Below are 25,872 nucleotides of genomic sequence, written 5' to 3' on the forward strand. Positions count from 1 at the left end.
ATACCGGAACTCGTCATACGCGAGCAAGTCTGCTGTAGCCCCGCCTAGCGTAGCGACGTGCTTTGCGACTGACGTGCTCGTTCACCCTCTGTTGCTGTGCGCGCGCGGTCTGGGGTTGATTCTGCTGTCCCCATTGTGTGCATCTCTCGCGGACTCTGCAGCCCTGGCGGCCCCGGTGTGGCAGCGGCAGCGCCTCTCCGGCTGGAGGCGGCGGGCGGTAAGTGGGGGTCGCGGGGGGAGAAGAGCCGCCGGCCCAGTACGGCAGGGGAGGGCAAGAGCCGCCGGCCCCGTACGGCAGGGGAGGTCCAAGAGCCGCCGGTACTGCAGGGGAGGTACCCCGCCACGAGGTGAAATAACCCGAAAGCAGGGAAAGGCCCTAGCGTGAAATAATCTCTTTATGAGGGATGACTTCCTGCTGTCGGGGTTTGCGCGTTAAATTGCTCCTCCTCTTTGCCGGAAGCTGAGTGGGGCAGTAATGATAGGTGAGCCCCCTATTTCCAAATCCGTTACCAGGGAGGTGAGCCGATCCTCCCAACTCGTTTTGCACCAGAACTGCTGTCACCGCTGCGCAGGGGTGTTTGCGGTCTGCCCCGCCTGTCAGGCTGATCACAGAACGTAGGGTTCATCGCTGGTTTTTGCACCCGGGCACAGATGGTTTTTGCCCCTCGGGCGCCGTTGGTTTTATGAGAGTGCGGTTTTTTTTTTTCTCGTGGCACCTAACGGAAGTGGTCGTTACCAGGAAGCAGCTGCTTCTTACTGCTCTGTGCTTTTCTGCCGCTTGGTATAAAGTTGTTGAAAGGCGAATCTGACTGTATAATTTTCTTTCGTAGGAAACTGTGGACCCGGTGATCTCCAAGCGGCGCCGCGCCACGTCGCCCTCCAGCAGCGTTAGCGGTGGGGATTTCGAAGACGCCCCCCATACGAGCACGCCATACTCTGGCCGCAAGAGGAGGAGGCTTGCTAATTCTTCAGCCGTGGACCCGGTGAGTGCTCGTGTTATGGAACCAGCATCCAAAACACTCTCTTGCGCCTGTAATCCTAACCCTACGTGGGTTTAAGACTCCTTACTAACCGTAATCCCTCAGATGTTGGTGATGAAAGTAATCCTCTCAGAGAATGAGCGTAGGCCTGCGCTGTGTTCTGGGGGCCACGTGTGTAATTTTGGGTGCTTTTCTTGTAGATTGCCGTTTGCCATGAGTTGTATAACACCATCCGAGATTATAAAGACGAGCAGGGCCGGCTTCTGTGTGAGCTCTTTATCAGGGCTCCTAAGCGCAGGTAAAAACCTTTCATTCATTCGCACCGTTGGAGACAAACCCACAGGGGTATTGCGTGTCTTTAGCATGTGGGCAGCATGTTATGCACTTGGTGTGTTTTTGGTTCCTTATTTGCGCTTCTCCGCGTATTCAGAAACCAGCCGGATTATTACGAGGTTATCTCTCAGCCCATCGATTTAATGAAGATCCAGCAGAAGTTAAAGATGGAGGAGTACGAAGACGTGCAGCTGCTGACCAAGGACTTTCAGCTGTTATTTCAGAATGCAAAGACATATTATAAGGTGGGGTGGGGGGACATATTATATGGTGGGGCGGGGGGGCATTTTACATATTGCAGCGGGAGCGTGAACCAGCAGTTTCCACTTTCCAGCCGCGCTCCTTGCCCGGTGCCGCATGGTTCATTATGTGCTTCTTTAAATGTGGGGCATCACAGCAGAAAGATGCCCCATAAACTTCCTTCGCCTCAGTTCGATTTACTCTCCATACGCTGCCCGGTTATTACAGAAAGAGTAATAAATTGTGTTATAAACCAGGTTACCGGAATCCTCCGGTTCCTTTAGATACGTTGTTTGCAAAATGTGCCCGTTTAGTAGATGAGTGCTTTTTCATTCATGCATTTGCGGGAATAAGCTGTGATTGCGAACGTGGCGTCCAGCGCTGTTTTCTGCTCATTTTATTATTTATACGCGGGAATAAAAGATCCTAATTCCCGCGCCTACACTTTTACCCCACAGTCTGATACCCCGGAGTACAAAGCGGCGTGTAAACTTTGGGATTTGTATCTGCGCACAAAGAACGAGTTTATTCAGAAAGGTGACTGCGAGGATGATGAGGAGGAGGATGAGACGCAAGACAGCAGCACTGCCACGCCAGAAGAGGTGAGTCTGTGGCTTCTGGATTAAAGAGACTCTGATGTCCCAGGCAGCCCCCTAAACAGAGAATGTATACCAACGCGTTTTGAAGCTGCAGCTCCAGAGCTCTAGCACCCCACCTTTTTTTTAGGAAAGCACCCTTATTGAAACCGCACATTGGCACGAGGGGTCTCGGCTGAACACATCTCTTGCACGACAAAAACGTGGGGGCTGCGATTGGGATGCCTGGGGGGGTAAAGGTATCGCGGGGCTGTTATATGCATTAAAGTGCATGTGATGGATGGGAGAGGCAATAAAACACCTCAGAGGTTTTTTTTTCTAGTTACGTGCCTCACGTGGCATGCAAGCTTAGCTGTCTTGGAGTCCTGGACACTGGAAGCCGTGACTTCAATTCCCTGACAGGATACCATTTGGTTAGCGTTCCTGGCTGTCAGACCCGCGTGGCACGTGGTCCGGCTCTGTTGTCGTCGTGTTGGTTTTAAATATTATCCTTTGTTTTCAGTCTAATGCCAATTACTTGAAGCCAATCCTTGAACAGCTGCTTGAATCCGTCAGCAGTGCCACGCACCCCACGGGCCGACTCATCAGTGAGCTTTTCCAGAAGTTGCCTTCCAAGGTGGTGAGTACCAAGCCTTTGTGGTCGTCTGTGGAAGACCACGGCCGCTGTCGTTTTGGCAGTCATGTGGCAGTCTGTCTTGTGATATGTTCTCTCCTCGTTTTGCAGCAATATCCCGATTATTACGCTATAATAAAAGATCCGATCGATCTGAAGACGATTTCTCACAGGATTCAGGTGTGTAACGGGTCGTATGTTCTGTATCATGGATCAGGTTGTATGTTGGCCGTGGCCGTTCTTATTTGCCGTTGTATTCTTGGTTAAGCGATGTCTGATCTTTCTTGTTGCCAGACGGGATATTATAAAAGTATCAACGCGATGGCCAAGGACGTGGACCTGTTGGCAAAAAATGCCAAAACGTACAATGAGCCGGGATCCCAAGTGTTTAAGGTGAGAAGTTACTTTCCTGCCACGACCCCTCGTTCACTGAGATCTGACCGATTTCATGAGAAAGTGGCATTGTGTGTGCGTGGAGGACAGTAATTCCACGCGCCACTTCAGATACACTGATACAGATTTACAGGGACACGAAACTCATGAAATGTCATTATTTTGTAACTTTTTTTTTGTCTCTAAACAGGATGCAAATACAATTAAAAAACTATTTGCGTTAAAAAAGTCTGAAATCGACTTTACAGAATTCTCCAAGACAAGTTTACGTAACCGGTAAATAGTATGATGAGGGGTGCGGGGGGTATAGAGTCTTGTCTGGATGATGAGGGGTGCGGGGGGTGTAGAGTCTTGTCTGGATGGTGAGGGGTGCGGGGGGTATAGAGTCTTGTCTGGATGGTGCAGGGGGGTATAGAGTCTTGTCTGGATGATGAGGGGTGCGGGGGGGTGTAGAGTCTTGTCTGGATGATGAGGTGTGCGGGGGGTATAGAGTCTTGTCTGGATGATGAGGGGTGCGGGGGGGTATAGAGTCTTGTCTGGATGATGAGGGGTGCGGGGGGTGTAGAGTCTTGTCTGGATGATGAGGGGTGCGGGGGGGTATAGAGTCTTGTCTGGATGATGAGGGGTGCGGGGGGTATAGAGTCTTGTCTGGATGATGAGGGGTGCGGGGGGTATAGAGTCTTGTCTGGATAGAGTCTCTGCCTGAGATGCAATTTCTTTGTTTTCAGAAACAAGCGTCTGGCTCAGGGGGACCGGCTGTCGGCCATCACTATGGCATTGCAGTATGGATCCGAGAGTGAGGAGGACGCCTCTTTAAATGGTAGTTTACATTCAGGTTTCTCTGTAAATAACTTTGTGGTTTTCTGCTTCAGACTTAGGATTGTGTTGGCTGCATGGAGCAGCACATTGTTTCATCCTAATGACGTGGCTCTTGTTGTACCGTGCAGTTTGGGTGCTCTCCCGGGTCGCACAGGGACCACATATAACACACAGTTATGCTTGTTGTAGAACTGGTCCCAGTGGGGGCCATGCATGTGTTGCTGTAACCATCATGCGTGTCTCTAGACTTGTGTTACGTGTTTTCTTAGTGTGATCTCCATTTGCGAGTCTGAACGTATCATTTCAGCTTCCTCAATTCGTTATGAAGAGGGCGAGTCAGAAGGAGAAAGCATCACGTCGTTCATGGATATCTCTAGCCCGTTATATCAGCTTTATGAAACTGTCCGCTCTTGCCGAAATAACCAGGGCCAGCTCATCGCAGAGCCTTTCTTCCATCTGCCATCTAAGAAGAAGTATCCGGATTATTACCAGCAAATCAAAAATCCAATTTCACTGCAGCAGATCAGGTGAGCTGTTTTATTCCAGCGGTCAGCTGCATTTAAAGCCTTTTCCGCCAACTGTCGTGGGGAGAACATGGAGTGTGTGGACAGAACCCGAGTGTCTGTACATTTAGACTGAGCCCCTTCCAAGCCAACATCATAGCTAATCTCTCACCTTTCCAAAAGTTTTCCATATTGGATTACATTACGTTGAATAATCCTGTGCCATGCGCATCCAAAAATCAGCGTGTGTACAAACCATCACGTATGTGTTATACCAGGGGAGCAGTCGTCGGGATCCGCAGGGCTATCCCCCAGTGCTATCGGTTCAATCGGGTAGAGAGGACTGCGGGACAGCATATTGATTAAATAATATTTACCAGCCTCCTCCTTCTGCTGCAGGCCATATCTTAAACCAAATATCACCTAAACGATTGCATCGATTGCAAAGTGAAAAGCTTCCGCTGCAGAAAGTGCTAATAGATTACGTTTTGTGAAGCTTGTGATCCCCAATTAGCATCACGACCCAAAAAAACCCACTGATAATCTTGCGTTTTATTTAAGACAAAATGTATCCATACGGTTTCCAACGCTTTGTAAGTTAGAGATCAGTCTTATAAAGGGGTCACTTATTGTCTTATTTCACCTGTAGAAGTATACATTGGTTTTATGTAATCAGAGGCCATGTTAGGCATTATAATCAGAGATGTCATTCTGTTCAGAACGAAGCTGAAGAACCAAGAATATGAGAGTCTGGATCACTTGGAGTCTGACTTAAACCTGATGTTTGAAAATGCCAAGCGTTACAACGTCCCCAACTCGGCCATCTACAAAAGAGTCTTTAAGCTGCAGCAGCTCATGCAGGTACGCCGTTTTTACATTATGTACACAAAGTGCCGCAATAAGGCCAGGGGCTCTCGCTAGATGCAGAGCTGGTGGTCTTTAAACGTGTCGCCATTGTCAACAGACACACACACACAGACACACACACACACACACACCTGTACGGCGCTGCTTATTATTCATGTGTTCTGGGAACGTTTGGCAGAGTGGGGGTAACTCTGGAGGTTTGCTCTCTTTCAGGCTAAGAAGAAGGAGCTTGCGAGGAGAGACCTGGATATTGAAGATGGAGACAGTATGATCTCATCTGCCACGTCTGACGCTGGGAGCTCCAAACGGAAAAGGTACGGGCGAATTCCCTGCCCTGCTGCCCAACTGGGTGCTTCCAATATAAAAATGCTGATAAATATTCATGAGGTTGTCGGGGATCCAGATTTTTTTCTCATTGATTTATCTCTGAATGGAGGCAGCGCCCAGCGATGGATCCGCATTTCCCTGTGGCCCTGTCAGACTCGCCAGCGACCAGTCCCACTTAATGTGTAGATAAGTAGATGAGAGGGTGTCACTGGCCCATCTTAATGCACGGCTGGGAGAGGAGATGCGGAGCTCACCCATAACCTCCCACTTTAGTGCATAACCCTCTCCAAGGAAGTGGTTGATGCATATCACACTTTGCGGGTGATGTGTTGCAGCACATGCGCGTATAAACGCTCCTCTTGGACATAGAATCCGTTTGTTTTAGGGGTTTTACTGTCCGTTTAAAGGAATGTAAATTAACCATCTGATTTTTGCCAACAGTAAGAAAAATATAAGGAGACAACGGATGAAAATTTTATTTAATGCAGTCCTTGAATCGCGTGAGCCGGGGACAGGCAGGAGACTCTGCGAACTCTTCATGTTTAAACCATCGAAAAAGGACTACCCTGATTACTATAAAATCATACTGGAGCCGATGGATTTAAAAACAATTGAACACAACATTCGCACGGATAAGTATTCCGGGGAGGAGGCCATGATGGATGATATGAAGCTGATGTTTCGAAATGCCTGGCATTACAACGAAGAAGGCTCGCAGGTACCCGTCCAGGTTGCCACTTACCCTGAGTTGTACATCTGAAGGAGCTTTAACATCAGCGAGGTTCAGGGCTGGCCAGAGATCTAACGTTCCCCCCCCCCGTGCAAGGTGCTTCTGCACGGGCTCTCTGTAGATGAAATAAACACTTTGTGTTCTTAAAATCTGCAGGATTATTCCTCCCCAATAAATTCTCTCTCTCTCCTGTTGTTAAATTGCTAATTGTTGATTGGTTCAGGCAGCGAAGGAAGATAATTCTTTGCACTGAAACGCCCAGCAGACAGGTTTAGAGCGACCGGTGAGACATTTCCCATTTAACGCACTAGATCTTTCTATTCCGCTAAATTAGGTTTATAATGATGCTCACGTCCTGGAGAAAGTCCTTAAAGAAAAAAGAAAGGAGCTCGGACCTGTTCCTGATGATGATGACGTGGCGTCTCCCAAACTGAAGCTAAGTGCGTGCTTTTCCGTTATATTCGTGTGTGTCCTGCGCCCGGCGGGGTGTGTGTGTGTCCTGCGCCCGGCGGGGTGTGTGTGTGTCCTGCGCCCGGCGGGGTGTGTGTGTCCTGCGCCCGGCGGGGTGTGTGTGTCCTGCGCCCGGCGGGGTGTGTGTGTCCTGCGCCCGGCGGGGTGTGTGTGTCCTGCGCCCGGCGGGGTGTGTGTGTCCTGCGCCCGGCGGGGTGTGTGTGTCCTGCGCCCGGCGGGGTGTGTGTGTCCTGCGCCCGGCGGGGTGTGTGTGTCCTGCGCCCGGCGGGGTGTGTGTGTCCTGCGCCCGGCGGGGTGTGTGTGTCCTGCGCCCGGCGGGGTGTGTGTGTCCTGCGCCCGGCGGGGTGTGTGTGTCCGGCGCCCGGCGGGGTGTGTGTGTGTGTCCGGCGCCCGGCGGGGTGTGTGTGTGTGTCCGGCGCCCGGCGGGGTGTGTGTGTGTGTGTGTGTCTGGCGCCCGGCGGGGTGTGTGTGTGTGTGTGTGTCTGGCGCCCGGCGGGGTGTGTGTGTGTGTGTGTGTCTGGCGCCCGGCGGGGTGTGTGTGTGTGTGTGTCCGGCGCCCGGCGGGGTGTGTGTGTGTGTGTGTCCGGCGCCCGGCGGGGTGTGTGTGTGTGTGTGTGTCTGGCGCCCGGCGGGGTGTGTGTGTGTCCGGCGCCCGGCGGGGTGTGTGTGTGTGTCCGGCGCCTGGCGGGGTGTGTCCGGCGGGCGTACAGCGTCTCCATTGTGCTTTTGTGCCATTTTGCCTCAAGGAAGTTCTGCAAACGTGGAATTTCCTTGTCGTTCGGCCGTCAGCTTCTTCTAGCGGTTATTTAGCGGTTTATTTTTTAGTTATTGCTGTTAATTGCTTTTTGTGTCCCATTTAGGTAGAAAAAGCGGAATATCACCCAAGAAAACCAAATACCTCAGTCCAATGCAACAGAAATTGAACGAGGTTTATGAAGCCGTAAAGAATTTCACCGATAAACGTGGCAGGCGTCTCAGCGCCATCTTCTTACGTCTTCCTTCCCGCTCCGAGCTCCCCGACTACTACCTGACCATAAAAAAGCCAGTCGATATGGAAAAAATTAGGAGTCATATAATGGCCAACAAATACCAGGACATCGATGGCATGTGCGAAGACTTTGTCATCATGTTTAATAACGCGTGCACCTATAACGAGCCCGAGTCCTTAATATATAAAGACGCTTTGGTTCTGCACAAGGTCTTACTGGAAACAAAGAGAGACATCGAAGGGGACGAGGACTCCCACGTGCCCAACGTCATCCTGCTCATCCAGGAGCTCATCCATAACCTTTTTGTGTCCATGATGAGCCACCAGGATGATGAAGGGAGATGTTTCAGCGATTCTCTGGCCGAAATACCCGCCGTTGACCCCAAATTTCCTAAGAGGCCTCCTTTAACTTTTGACGTTATCAGGAAAAATGTTGAGAATAACCGCTACCGGCGGCTGGATCTGTTCCAGGAGCACATGTTTGAGGTTTTGGAGAGAGCGCGGAGGATGAACCGGTGAGTTTGGCTGATTATGTTATAAACCAGTTATTACTGGGATGCTTTTGATTTATCTTGAGAACCAGTTACTTTGTATGGCTATTGGAGTCTGGTCAGGCCAGTGTCACAGCCGTCCTCGGACATGGTCTCTGTTAACTCTTTCTTTGCACCGCTAGAACGGACTCTGAGATTTATGAAGATGCTGTGGAGCTCCAGCAATTCTTCATTAAGATCCGGGATGAACTTTGTAAGAATGGCGAGATCCTTCTCTCACCTGCCCTCAGCTACACCACCAAACATCTGCACAACGACGTAGAGAAAGAGAAAAAAGAAAAGCTGCCCAAGGAGTTTGAAGAAGATAAAGCCAAACGGGAAGAAGAAAAGAAAGGTATGTTACGGGAAAGAATGCTGTTCGTCACCGGCAGTCCGTGGTGTATTATTACAAGACTTCTGTACTCAGAGCAGCGATACTCTGCAGCATGATATCCCGACCGTACTCAGAGCAGCGATACTCTGCAGCATGGTATCCCGACCGTCCGTACTCAGAGCAGCGATACTCTGCAGCATGATATCCCGACCGTCCGTACTCAGAGCAGCGATACTCTGCAGCATGGTATCCCGACCGTCCGTACTCAGAGCAGCGATACTCTGCAGCATGGTATCCTGACTGTCCGTACTCAGAGCAGCGATACTCTGCAGCATGATATCCTGACCGTCCGTACTCAGAGCAGCGATACTCTGCAGCATGGTATCCCGACCGTCCGTACTCAGAGCAGCGATACTCTGCAGCATGGTATCCCGACCGTCCGTACTCAGAGCAGCGATACTCTGCAGCATGGTATCCCGACCGTCCGTACTCAGAGCAGCGATACTCTGCAGCATGGTATCCTGACTGTCCGTACTCAGAGCAGCGATACTCTGCAGCATGATATCCCGACCGTCCGTACTCAGAGCAGCGATACTCTGCAGCATGGTATCCTGACTGTCCGTACTCAGAGCAGCGATACTCTGCAGCATGGTATCCTGACTGTCCGTACTCAGAGCAGCGATACTCTGCAGCATGATATCCCGACCGTACTCAGAGCAGCGATACTCTGCAGCATGGTATCCCGGCCGTCCGTACTCAGAGCAGCGATGCTCTGCAGCATGGTATCCCGACCGTCCGTACTCAGAGCAGCGATACTCTGCAGCATGGTATCCCGACCGTCCGTACTCAGAGCAGCGATACTCTGCAGCATGGTATCCCGTCCGTACTCAGAGCAGCGATACTCTGCAGCATGATATCCCGACCGTACTCAGAGCAGCGATACTCTGCAGCATGGTATCCCGGCCGTCCGTACTCAGAGCAGCGATGCTCTGCAGCATGGTATCCCGACCGTCCGTACTCAGAGCAGCGATACTCTGCAGCATGGTATCCCGACCGTCCGTACTCAGAGCAGCGATACTCTGCAGCATGGTATCCCGTCCGTACTCAGAGCAGCGATACTCTGCAGCATGGTATCCCGTCCGTACTCAGAGCAGCGATACTCTGCAGCATGGTATCCCGACCGTCCGTACTCAGAGCAGCGATACTCTGCAGCATGGTATCCCGACCGTCCGTACTCAGAGCAGCGATACTCTGCAGCATGGTATCCCGACCGTCCGTACTCAGAGCAGCGATACTCTGCAGCATGGTATCCTGACTGTCCGTACTCAGAGCAGCGATACTCTGCAGCATGATATCCCGACCGTCCATACTCAGAGCAGCGATACTCTGCAGCATGGTATCCTGACTGTCCGTACTCAGAGCAGCGATACTCTGCAGCATGGTATCCTGACTGTCCGTACTCAGAGCAGCGATACTCTGCAGCATGATATCCCGACCGTACTCAGAGCAGCGATACTCTGCAGCATGGTATCCTGGCCGTCCGTACTCAGAGCAGCGATACTCTGCAGCATGGTATCCCGACCGTCCGTACTCAGAGCAGCGATACTCTGCAGCATGGTATCCCGACCGTCCGTACTCAGAGCAGCGATACTCTGCAGCATGGTATCCCGACCGTCCGTACTCAGAGCAGCGATACTCTGCAGCATGGTATCCTGACTGTCCGTACTCAGAGCAGCGATACTCTGCAGCATGGTATCCCGACCGTCCGTACTCAGAGCAGCGATACTCTGCAGCAGGGTATCCCGACCGTCCGTACTCAGAGCAGCGATACTCTGCAGCATGGTATCCTTTGGACATTTCAGTGATGTGTTTTTTCAGAAGCTGAAAAAAGTGAAGATCCTGGAGGAGTTGCGGGGCTGCCGGGGTTGGATCGCACGTACAGTCAGGACTGCAGTTTTAAGAACAGCAGGTACCACGTGGGCGATTATGTTTACGTAGAGCCCGCAGAACCCAATCTCCAGCCACATATCGTCTGCATCGAGAGGCTCTGGGAAGATTCTGCTGGTGAGTGTTTTCTATAAAGCCGTGATTAGAAAATGGTTCATGGAGCCGGTTTAGCGCCCGGGTAATACCTGTAACCCATCGTTCTTTGTGCAGGAGAGAAATGGCTGTATGGCTGCTGGTTCTATCGGCCCAAAGAGACGTTTCATCTCGCCACGCGGAAATTTTTGGAAAAGGAAGTCTTTAAGAGTGATTATTACAACAAGGTTCCCGTGAATAAGATCCTCGGCAAATGTGTGGTGATGTTTGTGAAGGTGAGATGTTCGTGCCGGAACTCCCGCTCCGCGCCCTCTACTGACTAAGGACAGGATTTTAGGGTTTAATCTCTCGTAATCTGTGACACTTAGTGTCCTCCTGGGTCGGCATCCCATTGTGTTAAGAAGGTTCTGGATCCCTTGCTGACTGCGATGGGATGGAAGGCATGCTTAATGGCGCAGAAACAATATGAAATCCCTTAATAATCCGGCCTTTCTCGTTTTACAGGAATATTTTAAAATTTGCCCTGAAAACTTTCGAGACGAGGATGTCTATGTCTGTGAATCCAGATACTCGGCTAAAACGAAATCTTTCAAAAAGATCAAACTGTGGACCATGCCAATTAGCTCGGTCCGTTTTAAGGCGAGGGACGTCCCTCTGCCCGTGGTACGAGTGGCCTCTGTGTTTGCCACCAAGAACAAGGCTGAAGAGGATCTATCCAACGACGCCTCGGAGGAGAGTAAAGAGGAGGACGTCACGCAAGTCTTGGAGAAGGTTTGTGAGAAACAAGTGACTTTAGCACAATAATATTCTCCGTAGCTGAAGGCACCCGCGTTTGTGTTTTAGTGAACTCCTTAGTTCTTTGCGTGGATCTTGTAGCTAATGCCCTCCATGCCCCGTGTCTTCATAATCCTTTTGCTTTTGTCCTGAAGGAGAAGGAGGATGTTCCTGTTGACATGCCTAATGGAGACCCCGGCTGCTATTACTTTGAGCAGCTTCGATACAATGACATGTGGTTGAAAGTTGGTGATTGTGTGTTTATCAAGTCACACGGGCTGGTGCGACCAAGAGTGGGAAGGTAACATACCACGTGACTGGAGACCTTCCAGGCTTCTTCCTCCAATAATAGTCATTTCTCTAGATTTGGTAGTTTGAAGACATTCAATTCAGAAAACTTCAGTTTAGCTCACAACCGTCACAAGAATTCCTCAGTTTTCTTGTGTTGGGATGGTCTCAGCGCCTTGTGTTGTCTTTTGCAGGATAGAGAAGATGTGGGTCCGTGACGGAGCGGCATATTTCTTTGGCCCGATTTTTATACATCCTGAAGAAACGATTCACGAGCCAACAAAAATGTTTTACAAGAAGGAAGTGTTTCTGAGCAACCTAGAGGAGACCTGCCCCATGGCTTGTATCCTAGGTAGGCTGAAAAGCTTGCAATCTAATGCAATTCAGTTAACCTTTGAAGGTATCATCTTTACGAAATGTCAGAGAGGTCTGGGTGACGGGTAACGAGGTGCATTTACCTGAGCCGTGTATATCATGGGGCCTGATGTGGCTTTATAGGTCACATTAATCTAAAAGTACCAAGTAAACGGGACTCGTTTCTCTCCTAGGGAAGTGTGCCGTCTTATCGTTCAAGGACTTTCTGTCTTGCCGACCCACGGAAATCACTGAAAATGATATACTCCTTTGTGAAAGTCGCTACAACGAGAGCGACAAACAAATGAAGAGGTTTAAAGGACTCAAGAGATTTTCACTCTCGGCAAAAGTAGTGGACGATGAAATATATTATTTCAGGTAAAAAGGTTATTTTCTGGAAGGGTCAGTGAAAGAAATGTTCTGTAAAGAGGTGGGGGGTACATGTCCGCGGGTTGTATGTGGGGGCAAATGTCCGGAGCCACGTGCGATTAACGCAGCATTTGGTGATTTTACGTGGCTTTGTGGGGACCAGGAAAAGGAGCCTTTGGCCTGAGATGGAGCCCTGGCCTTGTGTACATTCGTATGCTTCAAATATGTCGTTTTCTCCACTTTTATCGAATAGATCTCTGAACGGTTTGTGTGAATGTCTTGCTGCTTGCAGGAAACCCATCGTTCCTCAGAAGGAGCCGTCTCCCTTACTGGAGAAAAAGATCCAGGAGCTGGAGGCAAAGTTTGCGGATCTGGATGGAGGCGAAGAGGAGATTGAAGACTTGGGCGAGGAGGACGGTGAGATCCTGGAAGCTCCATCTCTCCCTCAGATTCCAACTCCCCTCTCTGGAGAGTTAGACATGATGCCGTACACCCCTCCGCAGGTAAGTCCTCACGGCGCCGCATCTCATTCGTAAATACGGTGCGCACCACCCTGCACCTCGATTCCCCGTTTTAAGGGAGTACTTCAGCCACGCTGTCTTGCTAAATACATATTGTTTGGACTGTGGTATGTTTTACTGCATGCAATAAACTCTCTATCAGTGTTAGGAAATTGCTCGCCTCCCGCATATCTCCGTATGCTTTCTTCCCGGTCTCCCAGCGAGCGCTCATTGAAATCCACGGGAGTCGCAGCAGCCATCGCAGGTGTGCTATATGAACACGGTTTTGCTAGCGTATATGTGATTTGCTGCAGACCTCGATGGCACTGCCACGGGGTCACGAGGAAAAAGCTACCTGATTCAGTGGAGGCACCTGTTCGTTGCCCATTTTTTTCCGGAGACGCATGCTTTTCACCGGGGTCTGAATAGCGTGTGCAGCAAGCGGGGTCTCCTGATTTCTTAACGTGTACGAGTCTCTTGCCGTTGACCTCCACTTGGGAAATGTTGACACATAAATATAATTGGAAGAAATGTATATGCTCACATTTCTAACATTGTAAAGATTAGGTGCCAGGATCCAGGGGCCCACAGGGTCTCGCTTCCAGAGACACCGTACTGGAAATTCACGTGGTCGTGGCACTCCCGTGCCGGATAACGATAACTTGAGGCTTTAAGGACTTAGACTGCCGGCGCCCTACCCTTTTGTTGCGTGGTGTATTTCTTGCTCGTGTCGTGGCATTACGGAAGCTTGTTGTGGCCGCTTGCACCTGTTAGTAAAGGAAAAGCAGCAATACCACGTTTGCAATTCATCACCTGCTGACGTTCCCTGTCTAAATGCAAAACCAAAAAAAAAGCTTTCTTTTTTTGTTAATCATTTGCAATTGGTGTTTTAAAACACTAAATCAGGCTGCCGCACTTCCAAGCTCCCCCCGATGCTCCGACGACCTGACGCCCGAGGTCAGGCTGCCTTCCCCTTCCTCACTGACGCAAAGGGGACCCCTAGCCGAGGCAGAGCAAACACCCACTGACAGACACACGAAAGATGATGGCCCAGGGGAGACAGCGGACAGCAAATTACCAAAACACTATTTAGACAACGGAAAGGTAAATGTGGAGAGCTGCGGTCAGCCCACCTGTCTCAGTAGTTGGAGGTTTGGGGGTGGGGGGAGCCGTGGTATTGCTGCTTTGACGTGGCTCTGCCATGTGTATGGGCCATGGATCAGAGCAGAACGTTCCTCTAGAACAAACAGATTTTCCTCCTCTGTCTCGCATCTTGTAGAAATCACCTAACATAGCGTCTCGCCGCATCTGTGACCTTTCTAACATTTTCCAGCGTAGACCTGCCTGGATTCACCGACTCACCCATCCACGCCTGATCCTAAAACGTGGGCTTCAGTAAAACCTCTGCAACTTAAGACTCACTAAATTTGAAACGCTTGCCGATTTGTTTTCTTACAGTCGACTCCTAAATCCGCTAAGAATAGCACGAAAAAGGAAGGAGGGAGGCGTAAGATTAACATGAGCGGCTACATTCTGTTCAGTAGCGAGATGAGAGCGGTCATTAAAGCCCAGCACCCCGACTACTCGTTCGGAGAACTTAGTCGCCTGGTGGGAACGGAGTGGAGGAACCTGGAGGCAGCAAAGAAAGCGGATTATGAAGGTAAAGCAATCGATAAAGCGATCGGGATGATGAGGCGATCCCAGCATTCTGACTTCTGCTCTGTGTATCATTCAGCGCCTGACAAAGGCTGCATAGAAGGCAACTAGCCGCATGGGTCTGTCCAGTGGCACGTGGCTTGGATTTTACATACATGGAACATACTTTTGTTTCTGTAATACTTTATATGATGATGTCGTCATTTTGCAGAACGTGCTGCCAAAGTTGCAGAGCAACAGGAGAGGGAGCGAGCCGCGCAGCAGCAAAACTCATCTCCACGAGCCGGGACCCCCGTGGGAGCCTTGATGGGGGTGGTCCCTCCTCCAACACCAATGGGAATACTCAATCAGCAGATGACTCCTGTTTCAGGTAAGCGAGCGCTCTGTTTTACCGCCACGTGCTTTCCGGCTTGAATTCTGGGATCGTTTGGCATTATTCATCGGAATTCTTGATGTTATTAAATGAAACGTCAGCCTCCACGTTCACAATGCACGGGCTGTTAAAGGGAACGTTCCCCTTACTGGGAGCACCTGGCGCGGACTGGGAACTCCTGATCAGTAGAGACTGAATAGTTGTATCCAGCCATTCGTGAGCACGGCCTGTCCTGCATGGCTTCATCTCTCAGCCTTGTGGCTGATCTTATTCCTGCCACCATTTTATCGCCACAATAACGTCTGAAGCCGGCCGAGTTTGCGGTATTAACGCCAACACATGGACACTCAGAACCGCTCGGTGTCGGTGCGTTCGCTTGCAGCACTCGCTTTAGGTGCGATCAGGCAACCAGTCCGTAGTCTGCATCTATTAACGTACCGTGTTTAAGAATCTGCGACTAATTCATTATCGCCATTCAGTGTCTTAACATTTTAATTCATATTGTGAAGTCATTTCTTATGGGCTATGACGTAACTCACTTGCGTTGCATGTCTTTATTATTCATGTTGCATGTTACTGACGCATGTTTGCCATTTGTGTTCTTCAAGGCATGATTGGGGGGTATTCTCCTGGCCTGCCCCCAATGCAGGGCCCAGTTGATGGCATAATTAGTATGGGCAGCATGCAGCCTCATCACCACGGGGTGATTCCTCCACCCCATCTCCTTCCACCATGTTTACCTGGCATCCCGGGCGTCTCGCTGCAGGGTAAGAATGTCCTAACCATCCACTCATTCCACCGTCATTATGTCTTCTGTTTACTGCTTGGCACTGATGGTGGCTCTCAGCTCAGAGTACATGCGGCATTTCTCCTTGGTTATTGGAGATGTCGGCACATGCCTAGCGTAGGTTTGTGCAAATAACGTGGCCGTGTCCTGCGCATGACTTGTGGGCTTCGGGTGTGATTGCTGTACACGTGGCGGTGGCTTTTGTGTGTTTTAGGAGGGTGATTCAGCCATCGTCAGTGACGTTTCTGTGTTTTCTGCACTCTTCTCTGTCTGTTAAGCTCATTTTAGCTTTTGCTGTAAGAACGTTTTTTGTTGTCCAGGTGTCATGGCTCAAGGAGTACCATCTATGGTTGGGTCCCCGGCATCCGGAAGCAATCCTTACAACCAGCAGGTACCCTGGGGTTCTGTGTGTCGGCAGGCGCCGTCTTTCTTTTTACTGCAGACTTTGCTCAGAGTAATAAATGTGATCGATTTCCGATAAAATGGCTGCTTCGTTTGGAGATCGATGAGGTTCCGTTGGCCGATTTCCTCGGCTCTTGGGGGTGCAAAGTAATGACGCCGGATCTCGTTTTGCGGTTTCAGATCGGGATGCTGGTTCCGCAAGGTCAGCAGGCTCCGCCCCCATATCCAGGTCAAGGTCAGGGAAATCAGCCCTCCATCCAGCAGCCGACGACCCCGGTGTTTGTCGCGCCTCCTCCGCGCACCCAAAGGCTGCTTCATTCGGAGGCATATCTGAAATACATCGAGGGGCTGACGGCTGAATCGAACTGCATTAGTAAATGGGACCAAACGCTGGCAGGTGAGAAAAAGACCCCCGGCAGGGGGAGACCGCTGAGGCTTCATTTTCAGAATAAAATGGCTGGTTTGAAAACGAAGTCTCTTGACGTTCAGACATCAGCCGTTTCCAGGGCCTCGCTCCAACAGAGAGTAGCGTTTTTATTAGAATGGTTTAGGATGTGGCCTTTCCATACTGTGTTTTGGGTATATTGGTTAAATCCAAAGAATCCTGCTTTACGCAGAGCGCTCAACTTTCTTTTGCAGCCAGAAGAAGAGACGTTCACTTGTCCAAAGACCAAGAAAGTCGTCTTCCGTCGCACTGGTTGAAGAGCAAAGGCGCTCACTCCACGATGGCCAATGCCTTGTGGCGCCTCCGAGACCTGATGCTGCGGGACACGCTGAACATCCGCCAGGCGTACAACATTGAAAGTGTTTAATGTTTTTAGTGACCGGGGCCTCCGGCTCAATCCTTTTTCTTTTTTTTAATTATTATTATTATATGTGTACATCGAGGAACCATTTTGATATAAGGACGCTTTTAATGAGTTTATTTCGATTGTGTTGCCATTGTGTTACATATTACATTGTTCTGACCAAATACAGACATTTTACATGTTCCTTGGGTCTGACATGTCGTCTCGTGTTTACTCTTCTTGGGGGATGAGTTTCAGCGACGCACGCGAGGTGGCTGTACCTCCCGCTCCATCTTATTTTCACTAAATCCAGATGCTGGTCTACGCCGACCCGGGATTTTAGAAATGGATTTAAATGATAGAACGGTAAACAAAGGCAGCGATTATTTTCATGGACTCCATCAGTGCGGTTCCTTTAGGTATAATGATGGTGGTGTACACGGTAATTCTGGCGCAAGTTGAGCAGTTGCCTGGGTTGCATCGTTGGTTGCTATGGTAATTGCTCTACTCTTATGACTTTGTTCTTTTCAACGTACCCACACGCATTGTGCCACTCGAGGTAAATGTCGCTGAAAGGTGTATATAAGTGAATTTGTGAGCATTTACTCGATGGGGGTTCCAGGGTAAGGCGATTGTGTCTGTCCGTTTCCCAGCTGTTTGTCCCCCCCCAAGGGTAAGCAGCTGTTTTGTGTGTGTGGGTGTCCCAGGGTGAGCAGCTGTTTGTCCCCTTGTCTGGGGGGGGGTGTCCCAGGGTGAGCTCTGTTTGTCCCCGTGTCTGTAGGGTGTCTTAGGGTACGTAGCTGTTTGTCCCCGTGTCTGGGGTTTTTTCCCAGGGTGAGCTGCTGTTTGTCCCCGTGTCTGGGGGTTTTTCCCAGGGTGAGCTGCTGTTTGTCTCCATGTCTGTGGGGTTTCCCAGGGTGTGTAGCTGTTTGTCCCCTTGTCTGGGGGTTTTTCCCAGGGTGATCTGCTGTTTGTCTCCGTGTCTGTGGGGTTTCCCAGGGTGTGTAGCTGTTTGTCCCCTTGTCTGGGGGTTTTTCCCATGGTAAGCTCTGTTTGTCCCCGTGTCTGTAGGGTGTCTTAGGGTACGTAGCTGTTTGTCCCCGTGTCTGGGGTTTTTTCCCAGGGTGAGCTGCTGTTTGTCCCCGTGTCTGGGGTTTTTTCCCAGGGTGAGCAGCTGTTTGTCCCCGTGTCGGGGGGGGGGGGTGTCCCAGGGTGAGCTGCTGTTTGTCTCCGTGTCTGTGGGGTTTCCCAGGGTGTGTAGCTGTTTGTCCCCTTGTCTGGGGGTTTTCCCCAGGGTGAGCTGCTGTTTGTCTCCGTGTCTGTGGGGTTTCCCAGGGTATGTAGCTGTTTGTCCCCGTGTCTGGGGTTTTCTCCCAGGGTGAGCTGCTGTTTGTCCCCGTGTCTAGGGGGGGGGTCCCAGGGTGAGTAGCTGTTTGTCCTCTGCTTTTCCGCTCCAACCGGGACGTTTCCGGGATGGCCGGTGGCGGTAAAATGAAGTCGTTCCTCGCGTTAGTCCCCGGGAAGCGGCGGTTTGGGATTTACAGGTTCCTGCCCTTCTTCTTCGTTCTCGGAGGCGCCATGGAATGGTTTATGATTAACGTTCGGATCGGCAAAGAGACTTTCTGTAAGTTTCCGGGTTGCTGGGAGGGCCAAGAACGGATCCAGAGCCAAGAACCCCGACCCTAAAGCCCTGCGAGCCGCTGCGCCTGTGGGGGGGGGGGTGTCCGCGAGAGCCGCTGCGCCCCGGTTGTGGGGGGTGTCCGCTAGAGCCGCTGCGCCCGCGTGTGGGGGTGTCCGCGAGAGCCGCTGCGCCCCGTGTGTGTGGGGGTGTCCGCGAGAGCCGCTGCGCCCCGTGTGTGGGGGGTGTCCGCGAGAGCCGCTGCGCCCGTAAAAGCTGAATGGCCGGAGTGATGGGTGACAGATGCTTTCCGTGGCCTCCACCCGATGAGATGCTGTGTTTTTTGGCAGATGATGTTTACAGAAGGCGGCAGTCAGAGCGGCAGTACGAGCGAAACGCGGAGGAGAATCTGATGAAACCGCCGCCAAGTAAAGAATAGAATAACCCCGGGGTCTCGTCCGGTGCGAAGAGGGAGGCTTTTAACGGCAGGGATAGAAACCTGGAAACCCCTGTCTTACTAAACTGAGTGTAAAGCGCCGTGACTGCGCCCGCGCGTTTCACCGACAAAAAACTGTGGCAGTCTGTTCTACCGGGAGCGGGGCATAAAAACCGCCGGCTATTCCTTCCGTGCCGCGTGCTGGGGATGCAGCGTTTTTCTTTGTTGAATTTACAGATTTAAATAAAAAAAAAATTTTGAAGTTAAAATTCTGCTTTAATTACTGTAAAATATATACATTTATTCACTTTCAAAAAGGTTAAATCACACCTGGTTATTTTTATTACCGTAACGACACGGATATGACGGTCGATGAAAAATTATTGATTTCCAGCTGATTTTTGTTTTAGGTAATCTATTTTTTTTTAAACTGATTTAGGGGGTCGGCAGGAGTGGCATCGGATGGCGAAGTCCGTCCAGCCAGTCGCCGCGTCTGATTTCAGGACTAGGAAGAATGATGAGAAAATGCTGCGCGTTCGGGCTGAGAGACGGGGGCTGTCTCGCTCCACATGTGATGACTGCGGGGTCTCGGCGAAGGAGCACTCGCCCTCTTCCCTTTGCTCTGTCTCGGCTCCCCGGCCTCACATTTCTCAGGGATTCATTGAAATATTTGATAGGAATCTGAGCGCATCCCGCCGCCACCGGGTTCCTGCAGAGTAATAAGAATGTTAAGTTTGCATTAGAAAGCCGTGTGCTGATCACAATTGTCACGTGGCTTTTATGTCAACGAAGCCATGTAATAGCGCTACCCACGAATCGCCGACACCGGCTGTGTTCAGCACATGAGCCAGGCCCGTAAATGTTGCTGAGCAGTAAGAATCTCCACAAAGTCAATCTGCCCCAAACGCCCAACAAGCTGACCCCCCCTGGGGATCGTTATTACCTCAAAAGCTTCATGGAATAGGCCGCTCTCACCATACACGGGATTAGGGATGGAGACAAGGAGAGGGTTTGGATGTTCGGCTGTATCTCCATCATCATCATCATCATCATCATCAGACTGTGACAGAAAGAAATATTCCACGTTTCATCTGATTTATTCAGTATTTCAAAGCAGGAGTCACGGAAGCTGCCGTGGCTAAGGTGACCACGTGTGCACAGTTCGGGCTCATGTTCGATATAGATTATTACGTTCGATTACAGGCTAACAATAAGAGGACAAGCAAATCTTCAAACTTTAGAAAGTAAACGGAAGCTACAGTAAGGTGGCCGCGGGGATTCGTCGCACGTGTTTGCGGTGCATTATGGTGCAGCCGTGCCTGCCAAGCCCCAGTGCAAATAATAATGAGGCAAAAGCTAGCGGAGGGGACCCCCTGTGGTCTGCATTATTTAACGTGCAATTCCTGAGTGTGGAAAAAGTCCAGTTTGTTTGCCGGACATGGCGCCTGAAAGCACTAACTGTCCCCAGGCCTTTTAATGCAGTCGGGTTCAGACTCACCTTAAAACGTCTGAATCGGAAGCCTTTGGTCTGTCGCCTGTAGAAGAAACAGATGGCAGCAGAAATTAGCAGCGACGCAGCCAGCACCGCGGCCACCAAACTCACAGCCATCACAGGGGTCGCGTGGCTTTCATCTGCTTCCTGAATAAACATCAAAGAAAGTACATTTACACAGAGATTGTTTTAAATTACATTTTTGACAATATTTTGCTGGAATTGTTATTGTTACCCCTTATTACCTGCACAAGGGGTGCTATTAGGGGTCCATTTATGACATGGAGAATCCCGTTGAAAGCCGGTATATCCCAGTGAATGATATTCCTGTCGTTCACAACTTTAGAGCACTGGGAAGAGAACAGTAGCACAAATGAAAGAGCTGATAATATTTTATAAAATAGACTAATATGAATGGGTTAAACAATCCTCTAAGGAGGTACCAGGAAGGAACTGACCCCGTAGAGGTAACAAAGGGCCAGAGTGGGGTCCAGACCCAAAATGTTAATGCTAGCTGGGCCGCTAGCTCCAGTCTCCTGGCCCCGAATTCATTCATAATTCCAGTTAAAATGGACAATAGAACAAACGTCATTAAAGCTAAAGCTTTACCCCAGGACGTGGCTCCCCTGATTAGAGACAATGGCAGAAAATACTCACCGGAGATGCGCTGCTGTTGGAGGCTGAGACTGAAATCGTTAGATTGAACCCGAGTCTTGAAGGCAGAATAATGCCACTCGTGAGGTTTCCGTATGACAGCAGGACATCTGTCTGAGACACATGATGTTCCAGGTCACGCCAGGTTAACGTCTGCAAAACACGCCATACGTTCTGTTAATAAATCTCCATTCTCATGCAGCAGACCCTGCGCCACGACACGTGCCGAACCTATGGTGGTTCCACTGCTGGAAATGGGTTTTATTTGAGCCACATACCAAATTCTTCTCAAGGCTGCTGTCTTCAGGCACAAATAACGTTTTAAACGAGGTTCCGTTTGAAAGGTATTCAAGAAATTGAGCGCCCCTCTCCGAATCATTGGCGTAATTAATCAGCATCTGAAGAAGAGACGAAGTGTGAGTCACGTAACATGCTCTGCGCCAAACGTAAAAGACACCCCCTCCCAACTCTTGCTTCCAGTATCATGCCCGGCCTCGACTGCCTCTCACTCCTCTCCATCCCCAGTTAATCCAGTATCATGCCCGGCCTCGACTGCCTCTCACTCCTCTCCATCCCCAATTAATCCAGTATCATGCCCGGCCTCGACTGCCTCTCACTCCTCTCCATCCCCAGTTAATCCAGTATCATGCCCGGCCTCGACTGCTTCTCACTCCTCTCCATCCCCAGTTAATCCAGTATCATGCCCGGCCTCGACTGCCTCTCACTCCTCTCCATCCCCAATTAATCCAGTATCATGCCCGGCCTCGACTGCCTCTCACTCCTCTCCATCCCCAGTTAATCCAGTATCATGCCCGGCCTCGACTGCTTCTCACTCCTCTCCATCCCCAGTTAATCCAGTATCATGCCCGGCCTCGACTGCCTCTCACTCCTCTCCATCCCCAGTTAATCCAGTATCATGCCCGGCCTCGACTGCCTCTCACTCCTCTCCATCCCCAATTAATCCAGTATTATGCCCGGCCTCGACTGCCTCTCACTCCTCTCCATCCCCAATTAATCCAGTATCATGCCCGGCCTCGACTGCTTCTCACTCCTCTCCATCCCCAGTTAATCCAGTATCATGCCCGGCCTCGACTGCCTCTCACTCCTCTCCATCCCCAGTTAATCCAGTATCATGCCCGGCCTCGACTGCCTCTCACTCCTCTCCATCCCCAGTTAATCCAGTATCATGCCCGGCCTGGACTGCTTCTCACTCCTCTCCATCCCCAGTTAATCCAGTATCATGCCCGGCCTCGACTGCCTCTCACTTCTCTCCATCCCCAATTAATCCTGTATCATGCCCGGCCTCGACTGCTTCTCACTCCTCTCCATCCCCAGTTAATCCAGTATCATGCCCGGCCTCGACTGCTTCTCACTCCTCTCCATCCCCAGTTAATCCAGTATCATGCCCGGCCTCGACTGCCTCTCACTCCTCTCCATCCCCAGTTAATCCAGTATCATGCCCGGCCTCGACTGCTTCTCACTCCTCTCCATCCCCAATTAATCCAGTATCATGCCCGGCCTCGACTGCCTCTCACTCCTCTCCATCCCCAGTTAATCCAGTATCATGCCCGGCCTCGACTGCTTCTCACTCCTCTCCATCCCCAGTTAATCCAGTATCATGCCCGGCCTCGACTGCCTCTCACTCCTCTCCATCCCCAGTTAATCCAGTATCATGCCCGGCCTCGACTGCCTCTCACTCCTCTCCATCCCCAGTTAATCCAGTATCATGCCCGGCCTCGACTGCCTCTCACTCCTCTCCATCCCCAGTTAATCCAGTATCATGCCCGGCCTCGACTGCCTCTCACTCCTCTCCATCCCCAGTTAATCCAGTATCATGCCCGGCCTCGACTGCTTCTCACTCCTCTCCATCCCCAGTTAATCCAGTATCATGCCCGGCCTCGACTGCCTCTCACTCCTCTCCTTCCCCAGTTAATCCAGTATCATGCCCGGCCTCGACTGCCTCTCACTCCTCTCCTTCCCCAGTTAATCCAGTATCATGCCCGGCCTCGACTGCCTCTCACTCCTGCCGATCCCCAGTTAATCCAGTATCATGCCCGGCCTCGACTGCCTCTCACTCCTCTCCATCCCCAGTTAATCCAGTATCATGCCCGGCCTCGACTGCTTCTCACTCCTCTCCATCCCCAGTTAATCCAGTATCATGCCCGGCCTCGACTGCCTCTCACTCCTCTCCATCCCCAATTAATCCAGTATTATGCCCGGCCTCGACTGCCTCTCACTCCTCTCCATCCCCAATTAATCCAGTATCATGCCCGGCCTCGACTGCCTCTCACTCCTCTCCATCCCCAGTTAATCCAGTATCATGCCCGGCCTCGACTGCCTCTCACTCCTCTCCATCCCCAGTTAATCCAGTATCATGCCCGGCCTCGACTGCTTCTCACTCCTCTCCATCCCCAGTTAATCCAGTATCATGCCCGGCCTCGACTGCCTCTCACTCCTCTCCATCCCCAATTAATCCAGTATCATGCCCGGCCTCGACTGCCTCTCACTTCTCTCCATCCCCAATTAATCCAGTATCATGCCCGGCCTCGACTGCTTCTCACTCCTCTCCATCCCCAGTTAATCCAGTATCATGCCCGGCCTCGACTGCTTCTCACTCCTCTCCATCCCCAGTTAATCCAGTATCATGCCCGGCCTCGACTGCCTCTCACTCCTCTCCATCCCCAGTTAATCCAGTATCATGCCCGGCCTCGACTGCCTCTCACTCCTCTCCATCCCCAGTTAATCCAGTATCATGCCCGGCCTCGACTGCCTCTCACTCCTCTCCATCCCCAGTTAATCCAGTATCATGCCCGGCCTCGACTGCTTCTCACTCCTCTCCATCCCCAGTTAATCCAGTATCATGCCCGGCCTCGACTGCCTCTCACTCCTCTCCATCCCCAGTTAATCCAGTATCATGCCCGGCCTCGACTGCCTCTCACTCCTCTCCATCCCCAGTTAATCCAGTATCATGCCGGGCCTCGACTGCTTCTCACTCCTCTCCATCCCCAGTTAATCCAGTATCATGCCCGGCCTCGACTGCTTCTCACTCCTCTCCATCCCCAGTTAATCCAGTATCATGCCCGGCCTCGACTGCCTCTCACTCCTGCCGATCCCCAGTTAATCCAGTATCATGTCCTGCTGGCCCACGACAGCTGGTCTAACTCTACAGCATCTACGGAAGGAGAAAGACATATTATTCCTAGAGAAAATTGGCCATATGTTGTGGTCGAGCTCTGTTTCATTAATAAAAGCCCTTATTTGCAGTCCTGTTTATATCCCATCCTGGGTTAGGTTTCTTGTTCATTGTATGATTTTTGCAGGTTGATGGGCTCTCACCGAGAAGAAATATGATAAATTTGGAGCAGCCTCCAATACTTCCAGTAAGTTTCCATTACAGAAACTACCATCGCCCACATACCCCGCAGGACAGGAACACCGGACATCTGGAAGGAAGAGGACAAAGCATTTGTTATTAATAATAGATTATTAAACTGTTATTTATATGGCGCCAACAACTCCCGCAGCGCTTCATGTGGTCGTTACATTTGAACTAGATGTGAGAAAGACAAAGCAATACATCCAGACCGATGAAAGGATTACGGGTCTCGCATCAGCCCCATCGTCAGATTATCAACCAGGGGCCCAATGCGACCCTGAAAAGGTATTGTGTGACGCAGAAAATGGAAACTCAATGGGGAGAAATGGCGTGAGCGCCACTCACTTTCAAAAAGAAAATAACCACAACTGCTTTCGTTTGTTGTCCTTGATTCAGCTACAAAAACCCCATCAGAGATCAAAACCGGAACGTGAACCCCCCGAACCCACAAAAACGTGCCCAGAAGAATCCGTCCTCAATAACAAAAACATGCCCCTTTCTGGTGGTCCTTACCTTGGACACGGTAGCAGAATACATCCCACTCCTCGCTGCCATTCATTCGCTTCTTATAATCCACTATCCCAACGTGGCCGGAGCCGCAGCTCGGACTCGCGTACGCGGTGGGATAGCCGGCTGTCTGGTTATGGAGCCATCCAACGGAGCAGAGGTGGAAACCCAGCTATTGTTTCAAAGTCCAAAGCAAATAAATCTTTCAGTTTCAAAAATAAAACAACAAAGAAAAATATTTTCACATTTCAGGGACATATTATGCAAGAAGGGTTTATTCACTAAACTGAGAGTTTGCAGGAGCGCTGAGCCTTCCCTCTCTCTGCCTTCACTGAACATTTTTGAAGAGGCAACCCTGGGAGCTTCTCCTGCAGGAAGGGCTGAGCCCTGTATAATGTATAGATAAATCAGTGACCGGCCCCATATAACATATAGATAAATCAGTGACCGGCCCCATATAATGTATGGATAAATCAGTGACAGGCCCCGCATAATGTATAGATAAATCAGTGACCGCCCCCCGTATAATGTATGGATAAATCAGTGACCGGCCCCGCATAATGTATAGAAAAATCAGTGACCGGCCCCCGTATAATGTATGGATAAATCAGTGACCGGCCCCGTATAACGTATAGATAAATCAGTGACCGGCCCCCTGTATAATGTATAGATAAATCAGTGACTGGCCCCTGTATAATGTATGGATAAATCAGTGACCGGCCCCCTGTATAATG

The 25,872-nt window shown here is 50.7% G+C and overlaps 2 protein-coding genes across 3 annotated transcripts in view; one reads left to right on the forward strand and one right to left on the reverse strand.

Moving 5' to 3' along the window:
- The first annotated feature begins 842 nt into the window (after positions 1-842).
- LOC149271440 (protein polybromo-1-like) lies at positions 843-17,079 on the forward strand. Of its 2 annotated transcripts, XM_089507421.1 has the most exons (29): positions 843-983; positions 1,181-1,278; positions 1,411-1,558; positions 2,012-2,155; positions 2,652-2,768; positions 2,874-2,942; positions 3,057-3,155; positions 3,346-3,438; positions 3,798-3,975; positions 4,282-4,501; positions 5,197-5,338; positions 5,558-5,658; positions 6,113-6,389; positions 6,736-6,841; positions 7,733-8,375; positions 8,534-8,745; positions 10,606-10,788; positions 10,882-11,039; positions 11,269-11,535; positions 11,694-11,839; positions 12,021-12,178; positions 12,375-12,558; positions 12,842-13,052; positions 14,508-14,709; positions 14,917-15,075; positions 15,687-15,845; positions 16,186-16,256; positions 16,448-16,664; positions 16,907-17,079. In XM_089507421.1, the coding sequence occupies exons 9-29, from the start codon at positions 3,927-3,929 to the stop codon at positions 17,077-17,079; spliced, it is 4,038 nt and encodes a 1,345-aa protein (XP_089363547.1). In that variant the 5' UTR covers positions 843-983; positions 1,181-1,278; positions 1,411-1,558; positions 2,012-2,155; positions 2,652-2,768; positions 2,874-2,942; positions 3,057-3,155; positions 3,346-3,438; positions 3,798-3,926. The 2 variants fall into 2 exon arrangements, with proteins under 2 accessions (XP_089363547.1, XP_089363548.1); XM_089507422.1 differs by lacking the exon at positions 14,917-15,075 and having other exon boundaries at positions 10,603-10,786; positions 10,955-11,039.
- A 7,476-nt stretch (positions 17,080-24,555) lies between these two features.
- The window catches only part of LOC149271441 (stabilin-1-like), a 45,219-nt gene continuing 43,902 nt past the window's right edge, over positions 24,556-25,872 (reverse strand). The window contains exons 48-49 of the mRNA XM_089507418.1: positions 25,145-25,310; positions 24,556-24,698 (exon numbers count right to left, since the gene is read on the reverse strand). Coding sequence (XP_089363544.1) covers positions 24,556-24,698; positions 25,145-25,310 — 309 coding nt within the window. The remainder of the gene's footprint in view (positions 24,699-25,144; positions 25,311-25,872) is intronic.

This window comes from Sceloporus occidentalis, unplaced genomic scaffold (assembly GCF_023333645.1).
Source record: "Sceloporus occidentalis isolate IW3139 unplaced genomic scaffold, rSceOcc1.0.p SCAF_514, whole genome shotgun sequence".
Lineage (NCBI taxonomy): Eukaryota > Metazoa > Chordata > Lepidosauria > Squamata > Phrynosomatidae > Sceloporus > Sceloporus occidentalis.

What these genes read in the sequence shown, in the direction of transcription:
- LOC149271440 (XM_089507421.1), top strand. Translation starts at nt 3,927, where the DNA reads ATGGCATTGCAGTATGGATCCGAGAGTGAGGAGGACGCCTCTTTAAAT. An exon ending in AGCTGCAGCAGCTCATGCAG is followed by an intron (nt 5,339 to 5,557) that starts GTACGCCGTTTT and finishes GCTCTCTTTCAG; the next exon opens with GCTAAGAAGAAGGAGCTTGC. An exon ending in GTCTCCCAAACTGAAGCTAA is followed by an intron (nt 6,842 to 7,732) that starts GTGCGTGCTTTT and finishes TGTCCCATTTAG; the next exon opens with GTAGAAAAAGCGGAATATCA.